The sequence below is a fragment of the Felis catus genome, chromosome B2, assembly GCF_018350175.1.
Source record: "Felis catus isolate Fca126 chromosome B2, F.catus_Fca126_mat1.0, whole genome shotgun sequence".
Taxonomy (NCBI): Eukaryota; Metazoa; Chordata; class Mammalia; order Carnivora; family Felidae; genus Felis; species Felis catus.
In genome coordinates this window covers 18,202,499-18,227,876 of record NC_058372.1, presented here as the reverse complement: position 1 = coordinate 18,227,876, position 25,378 = coordinate 18,202,499, and the positions used below count along the sequence as shown (strand labels likewise).

Here is a 25,378-nt window from a genome sequence, read left to right as displayed (position 1 = left end):
CCACACAATCTGAGATGCAGCCAAGAAAAACAGCCCTGATAGACAATGCTTCACTTCACCTGCTACGATGCTGTGTGCGTTTCATTTCTGTCAAGAGTATGTACAGTTAGGGTTCATTCGCCTCATTATTTTGTTACATCTACGTTACAGTTAACCAGTCTCTCTAGGAAATAATAAATAACCGCTTTAAAAAACAATTGCTGCGTTGCGTTCGGAGAATACACTTTCCATTTGAAATTAAAAAAAAAAAAACCACCATTGTTATGAATTCTCTGGCTTTGGAAAATAGAATTTAGACTCCACCAGCTCTCGTTCGTCTGTCGAGATTGATTTTACACAGCCTTCCATAAGGAGATTAGAAAGCAAAAGGCTGCAAAATGGACACTGTCTAATGCTTTGCTTCCTTAGTCCTTCGGAATGTCAAACCGGACGAACAATTGTTAAATCTCCTCCAGTATGTATAGCTAGACACATTTCCTATGACCTTTCCTATAAACCTTCCAGTTAACTACCTCCATTTTCTTCTTAAAAACCATTAAAAAATCCCCTTCACTTCCAAAGCAAAGACTTTCCAAATCAGACTTTCCCAAAGCTCTGAATTCACCATTTTTAGGTACAGGAAGTCCTTCCTGCTTTAAGAGCTAAGCATATAGTCCTGTTACTGTAGAAGACAGATAGGATAGTCTGTAGGGGCAGGATTCACAGCCCTCCCCCACCCTCTCCACCCCACCTCAGGGCACAGTTTCTATTTCTGAAAGGTCCTAGGAGGAGCCCCGAGGTGATAGAAAAGGGTGGGTCGGCATTTAGGGGGCAGGCAGAAAAGACCCTGGGAATGAACCTCATTGCCACTCACCTCTGCTACCTCAGGAGATCCTAAGAACAGCAGAGTAGTGAACTCAGCCCTAAATAAAATACTAAAATAAATGGGAGGCAGTGTACCCTCTCTTTCCCTGCTCCACATGAGTTTAACCATTCCTTTTCCCTTCCCAGAAAACCAGAGCTGGGTCTTGCTCATTGACGTGTCTTAGCCACTGAGAAGCTTGAGCCAGTCAAGTGAAGGTTTACGTGGTATTTCCTTTGTGCTAATGAACTAACAATTCAAATTTCAGTTATCCTCTGAGACAGGTTCCAGAGCAGTTATGGGGGGGGGGGGGGTGTCTTCTGTTCTGTTCTCCATCTTCCCGGTCATCCTTAACAGTTTGGTTCTGAAGGTTTTATATTGCGGTTTCCAAAACACAAACGAAAACCTAAAGGGTCACCATAAATAAAATAAAACTTTATTTTTAATAATAAAATTAATGTTTCTAGTCAGGAAAAGAGAGTATGTCATTCCTTTAGCAGTACAAACAATCTTTTATCCAAAAGAATACATTGGGTTTTATTGTGTCATTTGTCTGAATACAGACTCGGTGGAATATCTAAATGATACCCTGCTCTGAACTCCAAGTTGAAAGTAAGTTTTTATTATACTTGAGGGAAACAATGGGTTCAGCTGCTTATTGCGCGGAACAATTGCCAAGGGAGAGTTAAACTCAATTACTGTAACCATACTGAATAAAAAATACTGCCAAGAACAAAAATACGCCTGGGTAAAGACAGCCCCTGAATAAAAAAAAATCGACATAAAGCGTATCAAATATTTATTTATCTGGGCAACAAAGGACTATGATACATTGACAGGCATGAAAACTACTGCCAGCACAAGTCAATACAATACAACTAGAACTGCTTCCAAATGGCCAGTGAAAATACAGAATACCAGGTGGTCCCAAATGTTTGAAGTTCTTTCAACAAAAAGAGAGAGAGAAAGAGAGAGGGAGGTGGGGGGGGGGGGGGAATCCCTTACCCTTGGTTTAAAGACAATGCTCATTTATTGCTGGAATGATCCTTTCAAGGGAGGATAGTGGAATAAGATAAACTTTTTTTTTTTCTCCCCACAATACATAGAAGGGTCATCAAACCACTCAAGTTTAAAACTCTTTCCAGGGTCCGATACCACTTTTTTTCTTTCAGTTCGATGGAAAGCTAAATGTAATACTAATTATATATAAAATTTTAGTTGGCTTTTTTTTTTTTTTCTTCGTTCAGCTGTCTCCTTGTCGTCTTTAACATGCTACAACAGGGCTAAATTCATGAATCCCAGAGGGGAAAAAAAAAAAATCCCCCAAACCTTGAATTTCTAAATAAGTACCATGAACCACATGAAGAACTAATAGGGAAGATTCAAAACCCACTAAACAAGAGGTAAACGAGATCACCAGATAAATTAAAAAAAAAAAAAAAAAAAAGAGGCTTAAAACAGACTCACCATATTTACAATTCCCATTAAATTACACATAAATAAATATATACAGAGACGTGAACACTGATTCCCTTATATAACTGTGAATCGTGTTGCCAGAGAAAGTTCAAGTTGGTCGCTTTACCTTGAAGAGGAAAAACTTCTACAACTGAAGACATGACATGGAAATTCCTGTGTTTGTGTTCAAGTTTATTCACAATACTGATAAAAATGTCATTATCCTTTTGGCCTTTTTTTTTTTTTTTTTTTTTTTTTTTTAGTATGGCTACAATCTGAACCGAAGTATGTAAGGGAAGGTGGTGACTCAGTCCCATGAAGCTCGTATCTTTTTTTTTTTTTCATTTTTATGTTCTTTTTTTTAGAAAAAAAAAAAAAAGTTTTTCTTTTTTTTTTTTTTTGTGGTGGTTGTCACTGTTGGGTTCCTGTTGGTTTTTCTGTTCTGTGTTTTTGTTTTTTAAAAAAGGTTCACACACTTGGACAGAACTTTTCTTTGCTGGCTTCTAGGCCTGTTCTGTTCTCTTAGGCTCCACAGGAGGGCAAAGGGCGGGGGAGTTGGTGCTGGTGGGGGGGGGGGAGGGGAAGTCGAGGCAGGGGGGGCGGAGTCAGCAGGGGCGGTCCCGCTGCCGGAAGAGAGAGGGCCCCCGGACTCTGGAGGGCTGTGGGTGGGCGGCGGCAGCAGCAACAGCAGTAGCAGCAGTGGGGTTCGCTGATTCCGAAGCTGTCACCTGCCTGCGGTGGTAGGTGGGGGGAGACGACCGAGTGGGTGGGCTCGCTGGGCGGGGAGACGCAGGGCGGGAGGACAGCCTCACTTTCTGTGTTTCTCCTCTTTGTCACTGCTTTTGGCGCTGTTGTCCGTGTGGCTGTTGGGGTTGTTGCTGAGGTACATTTTGTCCATGGCCTTGAGGGCCTCGGTGAGATAGTTCTGCAGGGCCGTGACCGCGGCGCACACCGCTGGGCTGCCGAAGCCGTGGGAGATGAGGTTGAAGTGGGTCAAACAGCTCTGGATGCCGGGCTCCAGGATGGGGTTGGGCCGTGAGTTCCCCAGGGGAGATCGGTCCTGAGCCAGCAGGTCAGTGAACTCTTTGCATATCTGTCTGCAGCACAAGTGAAGCAGAGAAAGAGAGAGAGACAGAGAGACAGACAGAGAGAGTGGTGGGGGAGGGAGAAAGAGAGAGAGAGAGAGAGATGAGGCTCCCCTGTGGGCAGTACCAGCAGCAAAGAGAAAACCCTTCTCCCTGCAGTCACCCCCAGGGGATTCCGGGGAACCCCGACCTGACCCCAGGCCCCAGAGACAGACTTGGGGAAAGACCGAGTCACCCCTCAGTGTCCACTGAAACATGGCTCCTTCCGTCAATGCATGCCTTTCCTGCCTTCACAAATGTCTCTCTCGCTCTCTCTCTCTCTCTCTCTCTCTCTCTCTCTCCTCTCGCTCTCACCCCTCAGCTACCCTTAACTGCTAACCGCCTCTTTTCTCACTCATACCAAACGGCCCCAGACACAGAAACACATTTCACACGTTAGAAGAGAAACAAAAGAGAGTAAGACGGGCAGGAGTCAGGAACACAGGCATCTCGCCAATGGCCAAGAGCACACAGCCATCAGCTGTCCTGTTCAAAATACTAGACAGACCCTCTTCCTGCTCTAGAGGTCTAGAGAGACCTCAGTTGGTGGGATGGTCTCCACTCATTCACCTGCAAATCAGGTTGGATGCAGACAGGAAGGCAAAACTTTTCTTGGGATTATTTTGCCTTAAAAAAAAAAAAAAGGTCACAGAAAACCTGTTACCTGGGGACAACTCAGACTGATTTTTGAGAAGAAATCGACCCTTCAATTTCAATTTCTCCTTCCACCTCTTTTCCCACCCCCCAACCCTCAGCCCCCGAAAAATCTCTAGGGAAACTGTGAATACGGGTGGGCTTAGGAAGCTAAGGGAAGAGAAAAAGTTGGCATTTCAACAAGGGTCTCGAAAAGTCAGAAATACAGGCAGATGAGGCCTGTATGCTGGAAGCTGTCTCTGAATCTGGGAAGGAAGGACTTGCTGGGGCCTCCCTGAGGCAGCAGCAGCCTGGAGGGGGTGGGGGGGGGGAGGGAGAGGAGGGAGAATGGGGAGCACTGCTAGGCCGCCTTCTCCAAGTCCAGCTGATGCCCTCAGGTCAGAAACTATCCCGCCTGAGGCCCCAGCCTCTGCCCTCTGGTTCCATGCCCTCCTGTGACACAGACTTTGATAATTAAGGGCTTCCGAACAGGCCTTTTAATTTCCAGAAAACATATCAAAACAGTAATTTTCTTTTCACACACCACCTGGAGGGGCCTATTCAGCCCAAGCACTGATGGGAATATAACTTGGGCCATTTTGAAACCTATTTGACATCTCGCCTGTAGGCTAAGACTTGTGGGTGTGTGTGTGTGTGTGTGTGTGTGTGTGTGTGTGTGTGTGTCACTTTTAAGGAGGGAGGAGAAAGAAAGGCAAGAAATGGGATAAGGGATTAAGGTTGAAACTAGGACTCCGGCTTGCACATTTTGCAGACCATTGCTTAATCCTTGCCCTCAGAGACCATACTGATAGGAGACAAAAACTGATATAGGCAAGCCTCGTCCCCATTTAAGGACTTGATGCTGGGCTTTCTGAAAAGACAGAGTCACCAATTCACACTGAGCTTCTATCAAATCCCTACATTACCCCCCTCCCCCCCCCCACACTCATTTTTTAAAAAATGAGGTGGAGCAGAAGAGAGGATTAAGATGGAAACACAGGACAATCCCGCCTACACTTCCCTTTAAAACGGTATGGTTTAATAAGAGCGTGTTGTTAATTTCAGTTATTTACAACAACAAAGCTGATTAACACAAAAGAAGCCGGGGAAAAGCCGGAGAGACCAGAAACAATTTCGATTTTTGTTTCTCTGGACAACAGACACAGAGAGACCCCGGAAGAGGTAAGGTAAATGCCTTACTTTGTAGCCAGGAGCATGTTTTTTCTTGTCACTTGCTCATTGGGATCGGAATGTTGTCGGTTGAGAAATTCAGCTACTGCTTTGGCAGGAAATTCGGTTTCGCACACGTACCCAAAGTCCCTGGCTAGGTGGACGGCTTCTCCTGGCAAGAGGGGAGAGAGGAGAGGCAGTGTGACAAAAGGTTGAAAATCAAAATTTCCTCCCAACTCCCTTATTTTCTTAATCCAGATGTTGAAGAAAACACAAACTACTTGTTTTCTCATTTCAGGAATTGTATTTCCTTCTCTGTAGTATCTGGCAGATGAATTTATCAGGAAAAAAAAAAAAATGGCCACTTGGCCTAGAAGGCCAGGAGGGATTGAAAATGTAAGTCCCCTCCCCCACCCGCGAGTCCCCTCCCCCACCCTGATGACATTTTCCCAACTTCTCTTTTTAAATGTTTCTTGTACTCCAACCTCACACCTATCAACACATTCATAAATGATATTCATAATTACTCGCTGAGCTTTTCTTCGAGGGAACAACTAAAGGTTTACATTTTAACTTGATCGCATATAATTATCTGTTCATCCAAACCGATTAACCAAGAGGATTTGAGGGTCACTCCACTGAGTCTGTCTGTGTTGTTGATTTTCGAATCTTTGGTTTTAATTTCCTGAACCAGTTGGTTTTTACTGCAGGGCTTCCTGCCATTAGCTCCAGCTCCGGAAGAACGCATGCGCCAATTAGAGCATCAAAGCCCTCTCTGCAGAGCTCGTTTCCATAAAATGGAGCGGATCGCAAACAATAACAGTTCTCCAGAAACTGCCTCCCTGCTACAGGACTCAACCCCCAAGCCCATACACTGGCTCACACTATACCCGAATCCACTACTGCCACTGCTATCATTTCCTTTGCATGTAATTCTGGGGGGGGGGGTATGGATAGTGGGTTCTCTTATGTACTGATGTTATTTTTAACGTAATGCTACTGTAATTGAGTTTCTGGCACTGAACACTCGCTTATTATTTAACAATTATAGTATCGTCCTCAACGCCATTAACAAATGCTTCATAGGATTCTTTCTCAAATTTACGGGTTTAAACTTTTTTTAGTTACTTATAAGCTGGAGCTCGAGTCCAATTGTAATGTATCTCCTCAAGTGCAAGATGTAAATAACACAAAATGCCTTCTTGAAATAGAAATGGCAGTTTTGAAATCTACCTGGTAATGTGTCTTTTTTTTTTCCCTATGGGCATAAAACATCTTCAACCTAACGCATAGGAAAACACAAGAAAGCTTACACATTCATTCCCAGCACATCTAAACTTAAGCCAATTCAGTATCAGAAGAAGTTAACAGGAATCTAAAGGAAGCAGGAATGTAAGTGGGTTCTGGTGACAGGGTATCTATAGCATGGAGTGAGAACAGGAGTAGCTTTTGTTTTGAAGGGTTTGGAAGTGTGTGTGTGTGTGTGTGTGTGTGTGTGTGTGTGTGTTAAAAACTGCCATGAGAAACTTTCTGCAATGCTTCCATTTCTTTTTTCTTTCCTAGCCAAACAATTCAAAATCTAAAATTGCTCACTTTTCTTCCCCTCCACTAGAGAAGCACAATTAAATAAGAGATAAGGGAGCATATGTTTGGAAAACAAAAACCTGAAAGGGCATATAACCCTGAGCTTTCAGAACGGTCTTAAATCAGGATGCAGGTCAAAGATTCCCAAATTAATTCAGGAAGTAATGGTCACGCATTTCTCAAACGCAGATGTCAGAATAGCTTAAGTGATTTACTGCTGAGCTCTCTGAAGGAGACAGGAACTTGGGATATATGCAGTTCTTAAATTTTCACATTGTTTAGGTCCATACTGAGCTACGGAGGTGGAATTTTGTGGCGGAGGGAAAGAAAAAAGGAGGACAGGAATATATGCAAATAGTTGTTCGACATGCAAGGATTCCGTTCACTTCCATTACAGCCTCTGGAAAAAACGAAACTGCCCAGTTGACACAAAACACAACCAAATGGCCACTAAGTATTATCCATTTTCCCACAAGACAGTTCCCTTCTTGTTAGCAAGTGGACTCGCTTACCCTCCACTAGTGATGTGAGCAGAGTGACATTGGCAGCTTTACGTCTCCCTGCTGGCAGATTTAATCCTATTTTGTCCAGTTTTTCTCTTAAAGATCTTCCTCCATTTTTAGACTTCGCCCTGTTTCACAAATATATGCAAGAAAGGGATTGAGAAAACACTGGGTTGCTCTACATCACATTATTTTCATTTTGAAAACTTCCTAAAATGTGCTTTTCACAGTCAAGAATCGTGGCCCCGAGATACTTAAGGGAGGGAAATCTAGGAAGGAATGGTACAGAAAGATCATAGAAGACAAATGCTTGACTGTGAAGCACCCCCGCGTGCAGTTATGATTGCGGCAACCGTGGCAGGTTAGAAGGGTTTGATTTCCCAAATCTCTCAAGAAGAACCACAAACAAACAAACACAACTCTCATCTCTAGGGTTTGAGGTATTCTTGAGTTCAACTGATTGCTGTATATTTTCCCTGTTGTTACAATCACACAAATCCCAGTGGGGTCTTTAAATTGTCTTTGCAAGGACTGCTGTTAGGTTGTTCAGAGTAACCAAAGTTATCATCACTCTCACGTTTCTTGCTCTGGCTTTAGCCCCGGTGGGAAATTCATTTCACCAACTGTTTACATGCCATGTCACCAGCCTAACTGGAAATGTCAAAAGCTGAGATCAGCCTTTAAAAATTTCACTGATTTCAGCGACAATGGGGGTGGTTCTAAATAGATGTCTAAATAGACTCCCATAATCAGAAAGTGGTTAAGATAAATTGTTTAAATAAAACAGCAAATTAATTAATTTCAGATTTTATTCCCTACTCAAGTGCTCTTTAATTGTGTGGATTAGATTATACTCCCCTAGGTAAACAGTCTCCAATATTGGGGATGGGGGAAGGGGAGGAAAAAGCAGAGGGCGGATTCAGATCTCTGTCAGTGAAAGATTACAAAGGGAAGCAAAATGACTGGAGGAGAAAGAAAAGATTAGAAAAACTGATGTTAAAACCTTCCAAAAACGGCTTTGTAAGGTTTTGCATGGGATATACCCATCAGAGTGGGCCTGTGGGTCCATAGATACACAAATGAATAAATGGCAAAACAGTGAAGTTCTTGGTCTACTTTCTTATTTAAAAAGAAAAAAAAAAGGAAAAGATCATGTGGGAAACTTCCACCCAACACCCACCACTCACAAAGTTGGGTGGAACCCTAGGAGGACGCAGCTCAAGGGAGGGAGAAATCTGCCCTAAGGGAAGGTGCTTCACCTTGCAGACCCTTATAAAATCTTATCTACGAAACGAATCATTCCGGCCTCACAGGGGTGAGATGTGTATCCCTAGCCACGTATGTAACACGCACTCGTGGGCAACGACTACACAGAATGATGCACGTAACCGTATCTTGCACACTGCCTGGAGCACATCGCGGCCGCAGTACACGGGAACCACTAATGCGTGTGCCTTAGGCACGGGGAGTCGCCGTCTGGCCAGAGGTGACAGTGAGAGGGGGGGAGCGGAGGGGGCAGGAAGGGCGGCGGACTCAAGAGAAAGCCACCGTCTTCCACTTAAAAACCCTATCTATTCAAGGGGCGGTGGATTTCCGTCGGAGACCCTACACGGAGGTAAGGCAAAGTAAGGCGCCTGAGAGGAAGTTTTCCAGGGTTTGCAAGGTGTTCGCGGGAGTAAAAAGGTGGCTGCACGGCGCCCCGCCGCTGCAGCAGCCGGGACTGAACGCGCGGTGCAAAGAGCTGCGCGTGCGCGCGGGGAGTTGGGTTGGGGGCGGAGGGCGCGGGGAGCGCGCTGCGGCGGCGGACCCGGGCGCGCGCCAGAACGCCGAGCGCGCGGGAAGCCTGCGAAGGGCGCAAGCGCGCGCCGCCTCGTCCCGCCCCCAGCTCCCACCCACCGGGTTTGGCGCTCTTCTCCCCGCCCCTTTCTTTTCCCGCGAAGGGAGGGCGGTGGCGCGAGGCCCGTTTGCGTCGTCGCCCCCGCGCAGGCGCATTGTTTCCCGCGGCCGCGAGGCGGGGCGGGCTGGGCGGAGCCGGGCCTCACCTCCGCAGCACTCCGCCCAGCAGCGAAGCGTTGAGACACTCGGGCGGTGAGAGGCGCCGCTGTACTTCCGCCACCGTGACCTTGTACTTCGAGGTGGAGCTGAGGAGCGAGAGGCGACCCGGAACTGAACAGAAGACTTCGTTGGGGTTCACGACGCCGCCGAAGAGGTTGTCCTTGTTTATGGGGATGGCGGAGACGGCGTTGCTGTTGGATTTGGACAGGGACACGGGGCCTGTGGAGATAGACGGGGAAGCTGCGTGTGGGCGTCGAGGGTCACTCCCAAGTCCTTCCCGACCCCGGCGCTCGCCCGGGTTTGCGCTGCAACCCCCCCCCCCCGTTTCCTGCCAGCCCAGAAAATCCCCTCTTCTCTCCTATTCCCTGGTGTTCGCCAGTCCTGGGGATCGAGCCTCTGGCCCTCGGCGCACCTCACCCGGCGGCCGGCAGGCGCCCCACCTCGCGCCACCAGCCAGGCCCGAGCTTCCGGCTGAACCCTTTCCTGTTAGCCGCAAGGGTGCTGTCTATAAATGGTAGTGACATTGTGACCCCCTGGGCTCTCATCTGAGGACAGTGGCCCCAGTTGAGGTGCTGGAGCATAGGGTCAGGGTGCAGGGGAGGGGATTAAGTTTGCACACCCGAGAGCAAGCTGTGTGTACTTTGGAGTTTTTGTGGGGTGGTGGGGGGCTTAGTGTTGGGAAGAGATTTCTTCAGAGACTTATAATTAAAATCAGCAGAGAGTTTAGGTGGCTGAAGCGGCCTGTAAGTGAGCATTGCAGTTAAGGCACCAAGCTGGGAGGCGGTCGATTCGCTTGTCACACACCACACGTGCCCCACCCATCCTTTTGAGGAATAAGCCCTTTCCTAGGTTTAGTTGTGAAAAAGACCCGAGTTGTGGAAATCCATCCCAAAGCCCCATTTTGAACTGGGAGAAAAAAAAGGATAAATAGGCCTACCATAGGATATTAGCAGTATGCCCTGTTGTCCAGCAAATCGTTAATGCCCTTGTCTGCTTAAGAGTACTCATTGGGAAGGGGAGAGGATATATTCTTGCTGGTTCAAATCATAAGCTCTTCATGGTCGGCCCCACCATAGTTAGAGAAAAAAGCCAAGGCCAGCAGAAAGTGTACTACCATGTTACATTTCTCAACACCAATAGAGTTCAGATGCATTCACAACCATTTAAGTACAGTATGCATTTGTATTTTAAAATTCCACAAGGAGACATATATAATAATATGCACACATTCTATTCACAGTACTCCTCCCTCTTTAATGGGGATATTCTAGACGTATGGGGAGGTAGGGGGCTCTAGGTTTTGGATAGATCACTTGTGACATTAATAGCTCTGGGGAGGCTAATAGAGACAATAGGAGTTAAACGAACTCTTGAGAGATTACTAATAAAAGAGCCAATTATCATGTCGACTTGGAAAGAGCATCTCTTAAGATTTATCCCTTGCACATCTAATTTGACGTGACAAAGACTTCACAGATGCAAAAAATGAAACTTTAAACTGGCTAACAATATACTGATTGGGGTTAGAAATGAGAACAGTTTTATATAGCACCGTCCTCTGGTGGTGCCTAGAATCCTGAAATGTAACATTGCCACCATAACAACAACAACAAAAGCTGCTGTGAATAGCATTTAATCCAGTAAACTTTATTTCTACTCACTAAACACAATACAAATTACAAATCCATCCAAGTCACTTGACACTTTTTAAAAACAATTTCTGCTCTGAACAATTATGCTAATAATCCCGACATTTTCAAGATGCTAATTTTAACCAAAAGCCAAATTTTTGTTAACCTAATTCACAAAGTTTAAAACCCCTTAAACAGCTAATGAGAAATTAAATTGAAGAACATGAAAGTTTCTTCTTCCTCTGCTAAGGAGTGTTACCAAAGACACAACTGCCCTTCTGTTAACGTTGAATTATTTGCACCGTTTTAGCATTACACCCCTTCTTAACACTCATAGCCACGCACACAACAGATGAAATAAACTATTAAACCATTTGAAAACTGAAATGCCACTTCCAAATCAGTTCGACTCTTACACGTTTCATGTGTTTGTCCATGTATCATTAAATTAAATTAAATGGTCAAATCATGAACACGGCTAGCCTGTTGCCATTACTAACATACTGAGAGCCGATCACTTAAGCATTGCTGTTCCAAGCCCATCTATTTGCTAATTCTGAGCCTTTAGGAAATCCTATTTGAAAAAAATAAATACAGCTCTGCAAGTTCTTTTAAATAGCACTATGCCTGTAAGGACATGCCTGGAATGTAGAAGGAAATGGCTTACCTTTCTTAATTACAGTTTGATCTGGGATGTTAATACCCGGGTCTTCTACATGCTGCAACAAAAGGATACACATGGATGTAAGTGTATAATCAAAACAAAAGGAAATGAATATTCCATGCAACATGGGGGAGGGGAAGGGTTAGAATCAAAATTTCCCCCTCCCAAATAGTGACATTTATATATAAACATCTCATCTTGGCTTATTGGAATTTGAGGCTTTGCAACTCAAGAGGTTTCACTGCACACCCACGGCCCATTTCTCCTCCCCCAGCAAATAATCCATGTTTGAAGGAGGTGGGGGTGGGGAATAAAACTTTCTTTGGAAATGAAACCAAGTTTTGGAGCACCTAATCTTTCTCACAAAGTCAGTTCAACCTTTAAAAATGCACCTGGCTTTATTTTGGCGCCTCAGCGGCTTCGGACCTTAGCGATTCGAGTGTTCGGGCAGCAAAAGCCAGAGAAACACAATAGAAATGACAGAGGCGGGAGTAACAAGGGAGCATTTTAAACGTTTTAGGTAGTGTGATAAAAAGCAAATGCATATACACACCTTCACTTACGGAACACTAAAAATAATTTTTTAAAGAAGACTACTGCCTAAACCGGGTATCAGAAAGGAATATGAAAATGGTTTTAAAAAAAAAAAATACAAAAAACAAAACCTTTGCGGTTTTTTCCCCCTGTTGTCCAGCAGCAGATATGTTGGGTTTTTTTCTTATTTTTTCTTCTCTCTCTCTTTTTTTTTTTTTTTACAGATGGATGGGTATACGTGTGTGCTAGAGTCAAAACGTGATTAGAAAGTAAAATGAAATCATGTTTTCTAATGCAGAAACTGACAGGCAATATAATGTCTGGCTGTGTTTACAAATTAGCACCAGGGCTGCTGAGATACAAGATTTCGCAATCGTTACCAAACACAGGCATTACCATTTAAAAAACTATTACTTCCTTCTCTAGTCTTTGTCCAACAATAATACTGATTCGAACATTTTCCATTCTGTCTTGGATTTATGCTCCTGTTAATTGTGCCTGATCGCAATGATTCCGGGTGGATGGTACTAAGTTGCTTTATTACAGGTTTTATTATACTCAATGCTCTCATTTGTAACTTGCCTAAAGTGCTTCTGGATTTAAGTATAATTAAATTGAGAAATGTTCAGAAATGACTACTGCTGCAGTTCTTGTGTTTTAACTATATGGGGAAATATGATCCCTTTATGCATGCACCCTCAACCCATAAAGTAAATGTAGTGTGGCATTATACTTTTATTTGTGTTATTTCTAGACCTTGTCCATACAGGGAAGACTGTTAAGTTTAAAACCCCACTGAGATATTAATGATTAAATAATTTTCACCATCAATTTGATTTTCTTAAATATTTAGCAGTCATTCTTATTAAAGGTTAACTGTTGCAGCAATGGGAAAATTGGAAACAACCCTTTTCCTGACCCAAATTCCTTTGAAAGAATTTTTTTCTTAATAGGTGGGGGAGGGTGGGGGGAAGAGCTGCAACTGAGTTTCCTTGCTTTTATATGATCTTTTGGTTAATTTCTCCTACTGACTAATTTCACCACAAAGAGTGACTATACAGGTGCTAAGAATTCACACCAGCCACTTTGGAATTTCTGCAAAGGAGAGCAATCCTAATTCACAGTAATTCCAAAAGGTTTTGCAATGCATTTTGCAATTCAAATATTTCCACAGAGCAGGCTAGGAAAAGGATTCAGAGGCTCTTTGGGAAGGGGAACTAAAATGATCACAACTTCCAGGTTGGTTTTTTAATTGCGCTTTTCTCAACTATTGCTTCTCTCATTTTACTTCCCAAGAAATGTACCCTTTAGTATCAGTCTCCAAAAACATTTATGAGCACAGACAAACGCACACCATGCTTACTAAATCCCACAATGGATCAAGTGCCTACTTTCTTGCTTTCCATGCAAGGCTGCTCAACATAACCAACAAATTTCAGTGATTAACTGGGCCAAGTGAGAGCTGTAATAAATTTTCTATTTTCCTATGTAACTTAAATAATGTTTTAAATTCACCAAGCAAGCAGGTAAGTTCATCTGACCATTTTCTTTGCAATCTAATGCAGTAATCATTAAACTGTCAACGGACATATTGCTGCAATATTTGATGCACTAATTTGAAATAGCATTTTAGTAAAAATCACATCCAGATACATTTCCTCTCCAAAGAAAAGTAGCATTAACAGAGCCTTTACAGCTTTAATAAAATTATTGGCTCATTCTAATTCCATTTCAGGAAGGTTGTGAGGAAACCATAAATACGTAGAATTGAAACAGAGATGCTGGTTTAAATTTAATTTCAGAAAGTACTTTCAAATTATCAATAGGTTTACATTGTAAATAGTACATGTGCTAATACCATGCTTATTCAGAAATCATTTTAAACTGCATTTATCGATAACTGAATCAGAACTCAAATAATGTATTGCCCAATAGTCTCAAAACATTTAATTTAATATGGGGTGTAGCAGGTTCTGATAGGCGTTGGGAACCCAGCTAATGATTTATGAGGTCAGCACTTAGCACCCCTAGGAGGAGAAGGAGGCTGCATTTTAATGTCCCCTGCTCCGATTTGCTACTTACTATTCTTTAATCAGGGTAGGGTACACACATAACTTTTAGTTATCACCAGTGCTTATAAAACCCGGCAAAAATGATTTTCTTAGGGTGTCGTTTACACTTTATGTTAAACTGCCGGGGCATTTAATGAGCTCTTCTGGTCGGATTTAACGTCTTTTTCAGGACAGACAGAAATCCCCACGCCAGACGCAGCGGTGGAATTAGATCCTCTCCCAATCGAAACAGTTTACTGTCGTGGAGAGGGGCAGATATTGTTAATGGTGACATTCGTCTGATTTATTTCTGTGTTGGTGGAAATGGTAACGCAGGCATTGTTTGCAGGAGCTCCAGGAACCTTTGTTCTAGGCTATAGAACTCTCAACTACTTTTTTTTTTTTTTTTTTAATTCGGTCGTTGTCGTGGGTTCTCAAAACGTCCGCCCCCAAAAAATAATATGAAATTTTGGAAAAGTAAACGCCATCGCGGGAACCTCAGGCCCACCCGCCGCACGTCCCGATTATCTTCTCTGGGGGTGGGTGAGCAGGGGCTGCGGTCCCCTCTCGCGCCCCCCGCGCGGCCTCTTACCGGGACGTCCTCGATGGCGTGAGGTAAGGAGTGGATCGGGAGGTCTCCGAGTCCTGAGCTAAGCCCGTGTGGGCCGTGCAGGAGGTCTTCGTGCCGCCGGTAGTCCCTGCGAGGATCCAGGCCCGAAAGCTGGTGGGGCAGCCCCCGGTGCGTGTGCAGGAGCCCAGACTCCTGGCTCTGCCTCTGGCCGGGCCAGCCCGGGTGCTGCGGCTGCGGCTGGGCGTGCAGGGGGTTCAGGCTGTAGGGGTCGTTGACGTGGGAGTAAGGATCTTGCGACTGGGGGTAGATAGGCTGGTAGGGCGGGGGGAAGTAGGGGGGCTGGAAGTCGGCATTGGGGGTGTGGGACAGCGGCGGGGCGCTCGTGTAGGGAGATTGACCTACAGTGCCCAGCTGGGGCAACCGTGCCGTCCCGTTGCTGGTGCCGTCGTGACGGTCCTACAAGAGGGAGAGAGAGGGGAAGGGGAAAGAACGAGAAATCAGGCGTCGAGTTACAGCTGTCCACTCTAAATCCACTCCGCAAGACTGCGTGGGGAACCGCTCACTCCCACCCGCAGGCCGCCGAGAGAAATGGGCTCCAACTTGTTCATTTCGGAAAATACCCCAGAAGTGAGGCGGGCTCTTTCCAAAACGCAGGGAATTAGATGGTGCAAATGTGGGGGCATAAGAGGCTCTGCTTAGGCGTTTCTTTGAAAGGGGGGGGGGGGGAGACAGAAAAAGGCCTCCCAGAATACACTCCGTTTAGCTGCAGCGTGAAACCTCCCTTAAGCAAAATGAAAATTCCTGCTAAATATTAAACAGCAGAAGCGGCCTTTCCTTTTTCCCCCGGATTTGAACCTGCCTGCCACTGCGTTATTGTTTACACCCTGTCCATTTATTTGGAGGAAAAAAAAAAAATCACACACGTTCAAAGACCATTACCATTTCATGACTATTTAAATAGAAACATCTCCTAGAGGGGCTGCAACGAAAGCACACGTTTAAATTACCAGCTTAAAGAAGGTTTTAACTGCAGGATGGGGGTCTCTGTCTTTTCCGCTTCCTCAGTTGGGAGCCTTTTTCTCGACAGGGTCGATTTTAGGATACGGATGGGGGAAAAGGGGACGTCAAGTCAAGGTTTAAAATAGAAAGATTCAGCCTTGTTGGGTTTAAAAGAGAGAGGTGTACCCCGGGGCGGAGGCTCCCGCCCCTTGCACCCCAGCCCCAAAGGGCAGAAGACACGCCTGACTTTATGTCCCTGTATTGCAATTCGCTTGCAAAACAGGCGAACAGAGTTGATTCCAGGGAGTGGGAACCCTCGGAGGTTGAGCCCCGGGCTCCGAGGGTAGGGGGCACACCGGGCCGCGTTCTTCCTGCAGATGGATTAAGCACCAAAGGTTGAGAACACCTCGGGAACAAGTGAATACGCGAGGAAATAACGATGAACGTGGTGAGGAACACGCCTGGGGAAGTAGCGGCGAGGTAGGACTGCGCGCCGGGAGAGGTCGAGCAGGGGGGAGGGGGTAATGCATTCGATTTAAGAATGAAAAAAGCGAGAGAAAGGAGGAAAGAGAGAAATGCAAATGGAAAGGGGGGGGGTGCCCTGAAGGAAACCTGGGCGCGAAACCCGAGGTTGCGGGCAGCCCCGCCGCACCCGGTTTCCAGAACAGAATTCCTAAGGAAAACAGGGATGGGGGTGGGGATGGGACTCACCATAGCTGAAAAACTGTGAACTAACATCTGCGAAGAGTCTGGGGTAACGAGTCAGGGTGGAAAAAAACAAGCAAGCCTGGAGAGCCCGGCTGCCCCGCCGCCCGAGCGCGCCCCACACAAAAGGCGCCGAGAGCCCCGCGCCACCCAGGACTCCGGTCACGGCGCAGACGCTCCCGCGAGCGCTGGAGCCCCGCTCTGGTCCATCCGAACTTGAACCACCGATTGGAGCGGCGCCTTCAGCTGGTCGAGCCCACGGTCTCTATCCTGCCGCGAGCGGTTAGGATTCAAAGTTCCTTAAAAAAAGAAAAAAACCCCGAAAGAGAAAAAAGAAAAAAAAAAAAAGTGTGTGTGTGTCTGTGTGTATGTGCGTGTTCCTTAATCCGTGTCTCCCCTCTTTTCTTAGCGGCGGCTTCGCTTGAGCTTCTAATAACCGCGCTGGGCAGCGTTCCTGGAGCCTCCTAATAGCAGATATTCATGACTATTAATATTACACGAATACTTAATAAGGGAAGAATGCCTGGAAATCGAGCGTGAAGCGGAGAGGCAACTCGCGCCGGAGCCGGCTCTCAATGCAGTCCATTGACGGGAGCCTCAGTGTAGCAAATCGGAGGTGGGGAGAGGGAGCGCGAGAGACAAAAAGCGGGCGAGAGAGGGAGCGGGCGAGCGCGCGGGGGGCCGCGGCGCGGCGTCTGGCGAATCACAGGGAAGGGGCAACATTTTAAAAGGTTGCAGGGCATGCAAAAGTGAAAGAGAAAGAGGGAGAGAGGGAAACCGAGGGAGAGAGCGCAGAGAGGGAGAATGTGTCTGCGTGCGTGTGTGAGAAAGAAAGTGTGGGTGAGAGAGGGGAGCCCGGAGTGGGGAGAGGGGAGGGAGGAAAGGAGGGAGAGCCCGGGAGGAGGAAGGGAGGGAAAGAGGGAGGGAGGGAAGGAGGGGGAGGGGGCCGAGCCGGAGCGCACGGAGGGGGAGGCCGCGGGGGAGGGGGAGGGAGCGAGGGGGGGGGGAGAGGAAGCGAGCGAGGACAATCAGACCTAAAAGGCTGGGGCAGACCTCGGGATACCGTGGGGGCCGCGCGTCGCGGGCCGGAGCTGCCGGGGACCGCGTCCGGGCATTCATCGGGCTCTCGGCACGGGAGGTGCTGCCCGGACCTCTCCGGCCGCGGGCTCCTCCGCTCCGCAGCCGGGCCTGGGACTCGGGGTTCGGCCGCCCGCCGCCGCGCCGCTGCTCCATGGCCCGGCGCCCCGCCCGGGACCGGCCCTCCCGCTCCACCACCGGCCCTCGCCTCGGCCGCCGCTCGAGCTCCCCTCGGACGGCCCGGGCCGCTCCGCTCTGCGGCAGCTGCCGCCCCGCCCTCGGCTCTCCGGGGCAGGGGAGCCGGGACGCGGCCCGGGGCGCGCAGAGACGCTAGGCGGCCCAGCCCGGGCGCCGCTGGCACCGGCTCCCGGCGCAAACCCGTCCGACTGGCTGGGCCACTCCCGCCCGACGCCCCCCCCCCACCCCCCACCCCCGCCCGGATGACACGGCTCGCTCTCTCCCAGCGCGGCCCGGCTGCCGCCGCTGCCAGTCCGCCCGCTGGGTTGTCAGAACAAGCGGCACCTCGCCTCCTGCGTGTCCCTGCAGAGCCCCGACATAATTAGACAGCCCCGAGCCGGCTCGGAAACCCGAAATCCCTGCTCCGGCGCTCGCCCACCGCAGTCAAAGTTGTTGAAACAGCCCTCACTCTGTTCTCCTCTCTCTCTTTTTGGCCTCGCTTACACACATTCACACGCGCCCCCACAGGATCCCTCTCAGAGGGAGCAAGTTCTTCGCCTCCCACCTGAGTGTCGCAGGCGCCCAGCGCCGCGCAGAGGTCCGGACCCCGCCCGCCTAGGGCTCGGCCTCCGCGAGGGTGAAATGCCCGAGCCTCGGGCTCGCAGCCCTGGCGGGGACAATTCGCTCTCGACTGAGGGGCTCAGTTGCACTCGGACCAGTTCGCAGAGCCACCCCCACCCCCCACCCCAGGCCTGAAAACAAAGCGGCTGGTCTGCCCTGGGGTCGCTGAGCCCGGCACCGCGCACGGCAGGAGCCCCCAGAGAAGCGCCGGTCCCCGTGGGATGTCACCTCGTGCCCCGTGGGGTGAAGGGAGGGCCCGGGAAAGGAGAAAGATTTAAAATAGCCGACGGAAAGGAGAGGGGGAAGGGAACGGGTGACACATCGTTCACCTCAACCCGGGTTCTGATTTCAAGTGAAGACAAGACCCACGCTGCTGCGCCCGCACAGACCTCTGCGCCAGACATTTCCAGCTCCAAATGTCAAAGAGAAAGAAAAGAGAATACAAAACAACACAGCAAAGGCAGGGACTACCACCTATTTAGGTAATCATCGGCCGCGGCCCTCCTCCCCCTCCCGTGACCCCTCCGCGTATTTCAGCGGGGGTTGCGAAGGAGTTCACGGCCGCCGCAGCCAGGCGGGTTCCCAGCGCCTCCCGCGGGCGGAGCGGCGGTGCTGGGGCTTCCCCGGCTGCCGCAAGAAGCCGAGCTCCGGAGACCCTGGCTTGTAAAACGGGCTCCAACGAGGCGCGCTCTATCGGCCCCGCGGGCTCCCCGCACCAGAGGCCCCGTGCAGCCCCGCCAGGATTCCCACGGTCACGCAGCCGAGCGCCGGGCGGCTGCAGGGGCCGAAGCTGGAGGACCCCGCGGCCGGCCGGCTCCGCACCGCGCAGCCTCCCCACCGCCACCCCAGGGATGCTCTCCGAGCGTCCCACAGAGGGAGAAGCTGCTTACAACTTCTTCAGTAACAGAGATACCTGGAGCGAGCCCCGAAGCAACGTGGGAGAGGAGTGATTCCAAACTGAACCGCATAACCGGGAGGTGCAACCCAGCTCAGGGAGAAGTGTGCGGGCCCCTTCTCCAAACAGAAAGGAGCCTTTTTAGAAAGGGGGGGGGGAGGGGGAAGATAGGGAGGAAGTAAAAAAAGGAATCAATAAAAGAAGGAATATTAAAGATCGGAGAGGAAGTTAAAGAGGAAAAGGGGTTTTCTCTTCCTGGTGAGTCGAGCCCCCAGGATCTCGCTGGAGACACACGCCGGGTGCACAGACGCGTGCCTAATTGCCAGCAACTGCTTCAAAAACCCAAGCTCGTGTCTTCGCTCCACTCTTAGGCAGACCCAAAACTGGTCAGGAAAAAAATGGGGGGGGGGGGGTAAAGTGGGACACGAGCTTCGAAGGAGGGAAATGAAAGAAGGCAGCGTCCACATCCTTCCTCTCCAGCTTCTCCCTTGCGTTCTTCGGGCGAATCGGAGAGGCAGGCGCCGCGCTGGGGAAAGTTTGTCCCACCCGCATTTCGCAGCTGGCTGCGAGGAGAGGAGGAGGAGCGGGAAGGTAGCGCTCCGAGCCTGCGGCCGCAAAGATACCCGGCGCCGCGCTTACCTCGCAGTCCTCGTACTTGATATTATCCGTCAGTTTCCAAAGCATTTTCATGGATCGGCGTGAACGGATTTGCCCCCTTCTCCGCCTCGCACCCAAGTGGAGCTACTCTCTGGGTAAGCGCAAAGTGCCGGCTGCCGGCGGTGAGCGCAGGAGGAGGAGGAGGAGGGCGAGGAGGAGGAGGAGGAGGAGGAGGAGGGCGAGGAGGAGGAGGAGGGCGAGGAGGAGGAGGAGGAGGAGGAGGAGGGCAAAAAGGAGGAGGAGGAGGGCGAGGAGGAGGAGGGTGAGGAGGAGGAGGCGAGAAGGGAAAGAGCTCCCGTGTGCGCTCGGAGATCTCCCTCTAATGGTAGAAACTTTTCCCTTTTCCAGCTCTTTACCAACAGCCTAATCGCCTCATTAGCATATCAACAATAGTCCAATTGCTCGCCAGCACCGCAATCTGCGGCCGGCCGCTCCGACCCAGGTATAAAGGCCTCTCCAAGCCGCGAACTTGCTCCTAGAGCGCACGCCTGCCTGTGAGCGGACGGAATCTCCCCGGAGACCAGCCGCGCGCCCCTGCCCCAGTCATCCCCCAGCCCCCGCCGCTGCCCCATTCCACCCCACTCCCCTTCCTCTCCGTCTCCTCCTCCAGGGAGATGCCCTCCGCAACAACAACAACAACAACAACAACAAAAAACCTGCACTGTGCAGGGTCCGAGCGGCTGCGCCTGGGGCCCAGCTTTCAGCACCTCTCCCTCACCCCTACCACCGCTAACCGCGCGGTGCTTTCGGCCCCGTCCAATTTTATTAGAAATTATTATCCCTTTCGCAATTAAATATAATCACCAAACCAAGACCGGCAAAGTCACTCCAGGATTTTTGCCCAACAAGAGATCGCCTCCGCTCGCGGCAGCCTCCACCTCGGGCCCCAGCGCCTTGGGAGTTTTATTGGCTTTGCGCTCCCCCCCCCCCACCCCCAAGTTGAAGATTTTGCCAAACGGCTCCAGTGGCTCGGCTGGGGTTTGCGATCCTTTAATTGCCGCGTGTAAAATAAAAATTGTACCCTGAAGAGGTTAGTTGACAGCTCCAGGGGTTAAATGATTTTCCTCTCGTTTGTATGAAGCTAGAGCTGACTGATAATTCAACGTGGTGTTTGGGCTAAGGGTTTCCTAGGTGCGATGTGGACAAAATACAGAACTCCTATGGAGTCTCACAGTCGCTTCTGGAGTCGAGCCGATATACCGACATGTGTGCGCCGTGTCATTCATGCATCAAAATAAATCGCTGGGAACCAACTCTTCGCTGTGCTAATCTGCTCCAGTTTTCCCAAGATCCCCCTTTTTAATTAAAGCAGGGAGAGTTCCTTCATGATTTGGTGATGTTACTAAAGCGGGCGCGCTCGCGGCGCAGTGCCCGGCTGACGCGGAACCCGGAGGCCCCGGGGCCACCCCCGAGTCCAGGTTGGCCAGTCTGGGCTCTCCGGCTCCACACAGGGACCTGCTCGCCCCACCGGGGCTTATTATTATTATTATTATTATTATCATTATTATTATTTTCTCTCTCTGCTGTTTTAGTAAATTATTTTAAGGGAGAAACTAACAAGAAAGACGTGATGTAATCCTTCGAAATACAGAGTAATTAATTTCTCTGGCTGAGCTCCTCATCTGTCCTCCATGAAAAAGTTTTTGTGTGTCTTTCTCGCTCTTGAATACTGCAAACTCACTAAGCAGTAGTAGGTCTGCCTCCGAATTGCTCTAGTAATGACTTCTGGTTCCATCTAGGCCTGTTTCTTGCAAACTTCCAGGCCTCCCGGGTTTCCACGGGGTGTCCTTACAGAAGGGCGGAGGCTGTTAACAATTCGAGCATTTCTTAACAGGTGGAAGGAAGACGAGAAGAGGGAGAACCCCCCTTCCCCCCAAATCTGTAAAAGGGCAATTCTCCTTCTGGGTGACCCCCGCAAATTCCTCAAGCTAGGCAGAGTAGGCCAGAGGCCCCTCCCAAAACTTGGGAAGAAGACTTGAGCTTGAAGGGGGATTTAGAGCTCGGGACATTTCCCGGACAGCCGGGGCGCTCCCCACGCTCCTTTCGGCCACCTAGCACGGCTCTGTGGCTGTACACAGTCCGCTCCACCGGGGGAAACGGTGACCGTCCGGGGCTGGCACCACGCACCCTAAGGGGCTGCCCCGGGGCCCTCCGCGCACCGCGGGGCCTACAAGTCCCTAGAAGTCGGGCGATGGGCCGCCGCGAGCATTTCCACCTTCCTAACGGCAGCCGCAGCCGCCGAGCGTGATCTGTAGGCCAAATCCTAAGCCTGGGAGCATGGGATTTTTACACCCTCAGCCGTCGCCACAGTGTGCTTAAGGGAACTTCAAGTTTCGCTTTTTCAGTTTGTTGGCTGGGGAAGGCATTCAAGGCCCTTTATCTTCTCCACTGCCCCCCACCCCCACCCCGGCTGACCCGTGCCCCGCAGATCTCTGGCTCCGCACCCGCGGGGGCTGCTACACTGTTGTTGTATTCCCGCCGAGGGTGCCTTTGAGGTGCAGATTGGGGCCTGCGGGCTCAGCGCCACCGCCCGAGTTACGGGCGTTGAAGAAAGGCCCAAGCCCGAGCCCCAGGAGCCCCTGGAGCCAGCCGAGCCGCGTTTGTGTGAACGTCATTACCACGACAAGTCGCTTCATTGCATGTCAATGCTCGGTCCTCACCAGCGCCCCGGGATAGTAGCGCCAGGCCTGGGGATAGAGGTCGGGGGTCCAGGCCTCGAGTGGGGGCGTGGAGAGGGCCTTGGAGGGAAAAATGAGTACCAGTGTGAGACGGAGACACCCAAGGAACAAAGAGACAGCAAGGGGCCTGAATGGCTATTTTCTCTGGTTGTCACCACCCAGTGGGACCCAAGAGCCCAACAGGCCAAGCCTGAAGGATCCAACCCCTCCAGGCCCCAAATCCATGGGCCCCACCCTAGAGGCAGGCTTCCCACCTCTTGCCAAACTGTGAGCCCGCAGGAGCTAGGCCCAGGGTTCACTCTCTTCTCCTTGAGGCCAGGATCTCACCGCTTCGGAACCTGAGGCCCTTTGGAAGCTCGGACCTCCACCGAGGCTGTGCTACTGGCACTTTCTCAGACCCGAGGCGTTCTGCTGTGAAGTCCACTCGGCTTGCTTGCGGAGAAACCTGCAGAGCCCTCAGCCAAAGACTTCCCGGAGTCTACACCCTCCAGAGAAGAGAACGAAGTAGGGTCCTGAGGCCCACGGGGGCAAGGGAGGAAGAAGTGTGGATTTCTAACGTTTGTGTTGGTGTGGGTATTTGCACCCTTAAACCCCAAAGGCAGTCTAACGTTGGGGCTGAAATTGCATTTCAGTGAGGTTTAACTTGGGGGGAGAGGCAGAAAAAAGCTCAGTGTTAATAAAAATTATAAATACAAGGAAAGAAATAAAAATTGCAAGACGAATTCCTTTCCCCAACTCCAGGGAATGTGGTAAAGGTGGGACTTCTCTGACCTGTCTGAAACAAGAAAAGGAACTCGCCCCAGAAAGAGCAGGACCTCGACTTTTCTCTGGAAGTTCAGGGCGTTCTGTTCGAATTGCCCTACAGGCTTCTAGGCACCCAGAATCTCGCCCTAACCAGGCCTCTCTGGGCCCCGGGTTGGGGGTTGGGGGTTGGGGGGGAGAGGGTCCCTCAGCTCCCATTATGAAATTGGCCACAGACAAGAGAGGCTGCTACCCTCACCAACCTGGCCAGAGCTGCCCGGGTTTCCGTAGGGGAAATGTCTGGAAGTTAGAAGCCGAGAGCTACAAGAATGCTCCTGTGGCCTAGGTCGGGTCCGCAGCTCAGGGACCCCAAGGTCCAGGGCCCAGTTGGCCTTGTAATACGGGCGGCCTAGTAGGGCCGAGTTTGGCAGGCGTTCGTTTGGAAGAATTTTGGACCTGCCTTATCCCCCACCATCCACTCCTCCTCCAGTCACCCCAATCCGTAGCCCAAGCGGCGCAAACGAGCTTCACGACTCCGACTGAGAGGCTAAACTTTGTGCAAACTCTTAAGTATTTCCCCAAAGAACATTCTCGCCGGCGCGACCCGTCCATCCGGACCCCTCTGCATTCTCCACCCCCCACTAGGTCCCCCAAACTTGGGAGGCAGGAAGACAGGTGCACCAGAACCCCACCACATGCGTAGCCCTGGGGTCTAGGGCAAGAACGGAGGGCGGACCGAGCCGGGAACCTTCCTTACCACGCACTGCAACCCCCGCCCGGCGCCCTTCCCCCTCCCGAATTAGTCATCCACCCTTGTTTCTGCTGTGGGGGGGGGGCATGAAAAGCTCTAGCGCAAACCACAAGTGACCCCCCGGGGCCACCTGTGGAGCGTGCGCCGGACTTTCCCCAGCTCCGGGCCGCCGGCAGCGCGTGTTTTTTTCTGCCCTCTTTCTCTCCTGGGAACACTCCTGGGCGCTGCCAGGCGCGCCTCACTTACGACTCTCCCTGCCCTGGGCCAAGGCTCTTCCTCTCCGCCTCCCCCCCTGCCGGCCCCCTCCCCCGCTCCACCCCCGCCCACTTCAACCCCAGCCAAGGCAAACCCCCGTACCTGCCAGTCCCCCATTTTGGCAAGTATGGACATCGCGGCTCGGCGCTCCTGGCGACGGGTCCCCGCCGGGCATGGGCTGGAGGGCTCGGCCGGGCCCGCTCCCTGGAATCGCTTAGGCAAATCCTCCTTTTTTACCTGCTCACCAACATCTCACCTGGTCATAAAGAGCTGGGTTGCTACCTGCCGACGCATGCGCGCTAGCCCAGGAATTCACTCCGCCAGCTCTAGTCCCAGCGCCTCGCAGAGCTGACCTGGGAAGTGATGGATTTATAGCCGCGGCAATCTCGCCATCAGCTCCTGCTTTTCCCAACAGCCCCAACCCGCTTTCCCGGTCAGTGCCTGACCGGGGAACCGAGGCAGACTGCCTGCTGGGGTGTGCAGGGCGCGATGCGAGCGTGAGTGGGTGTGTTTTCACACTCAAGCAATGGGGGCATCTACGCGCTCTTCCGTCGACTCTCCTCCCCCCTCGGAACTTTGGGGCTAGGAGAGTCTCCACCCCGAGGGGGGAAGGATCCGGGAAGGGGGGGGGTGGGGGTGGGGTGGAAGAAGAGAGCAAGGCCCGGAGATTGGGCCCGACCGGATAGGTCCCGCGCACCTGGCTGCAAGCTGTAGGGCCAGACCCCGGTCCGGGCCTCCTCACCGGCCCACGAGGTTCAGGACACCCCCCGGCCCTCGCGGATCCGAATCTGCGAGCCCCAGGGCTGCTTCAAGCGTCCGATCCCAGATCAAAGTGTTTCTCAGTAGGTGAAAACGTTCGCGATTGTTTCATTTCTGGCTTCTAGGTCTAGTCTCCTCCCACCGCAGACACACGCACACACACACTTGCACACTCATACACTTACACTTCTATTTAAGGTGAGCCCCTCCCCCACTCCTCTATGGCTTCCCAGCCCTTTATCTT

At 50.5% G+C, this 25,378-nt stretch overlaps 1 protein-coding gene and 2 long non-coding RNA genes across 6 annotated transcripts; 2 read left to right on the top strand and 1 right to left on the bottom strand.

The window, feature by feature from the left end:
- Nucleotides 1–1,623: 1,623 nt before the first annotated feature.
- Nucleotides 1,624–24,625, bottom strand: TFAP2A (transcription factor AP-2 alpha). 4 transcript variants are annotated; one of them, XM_045057140.1, is made up of 7 exons: nt 24,478–24,625; nt 14,841–15,275; nt 11,667–11,718; nt 9,356–9,587; nt 7,323–7,441; nt 5,257–5,398; nt 1,624–3,396 (listed from the first exon to the last, which is right to left on the bottom strand). In XM_045057140.1, the coding sequence occupies exons 1-7, from the start codon at nt 24,508–24,510 to the stop codon at nt 3,108–3,110; spliced, it is 1,302 nt and encodes a 433-aa protein (XP_044913075.1). In that variant the 5' UTR covers nt 24,511–24,625; the 3' UTR covers nt 1,624–3,107. The 4 variants fall into 4 exon arrangements, with proteins under 4 accessions (XP_044913075.1, XP_023109459.2, XP_044913076.1 ...); XM_023253691.2 differs by lacking the exon at nt 24,478–24,625 and adding an exon at nt 19,933–20,103; XM_045057141.1 differs by lacking the exon at nt 24,478–24,625 and adding an exon at nt 16,530–17,407.
- Nucleotides 2,912–6,458, top strand: LOC109499573. Its single transcript, XR_002156904.3, has 4 exons — nt 2,912–3,039; nt 5,122–5,238; nt 5,525–5,622; nt 5,937–6,458. It is a non-coding gene; the product is annotated as an uncharacterized LOC109499573 (long non-coding RNA).
- LOC111560422 lies at nt 19,905–21,558 on the top strand. The gene is made up of 2 exons (XR_002742191.2): nt 19,905–20,045; nt 20,299–21,558. It is a non-coding gene; the product is annotated as an uncharacterized LOC111560422 (long non-coding RNA).
- Nucleotides 24,626–25,378: the final 753 nt, after the last annotated feature.

Coding starts and splice junctions, on each gene's coding strand:
- TFAP2A (XM_023253691.2), bottom strand. CDS start 19,983: ATGAAAATGCTTTGGAAACTGACGGATAATATCAAGTACGAGGACTGC. Junction 15,276..19,932: donor TCAAGTACGAGGACTGCGAG/GTAAGCGCGGCG, acceptor TCCCTCTTGTAG/GACCGTCACGACGGCACCAG. Junction 11,719..14,840: donor ACGCCATCGAGGACGTCCCG/GTAAGAGGCCGC, acceptor CTTTTGTTGCAG/CATGTAGAAGACCCGGGTAT.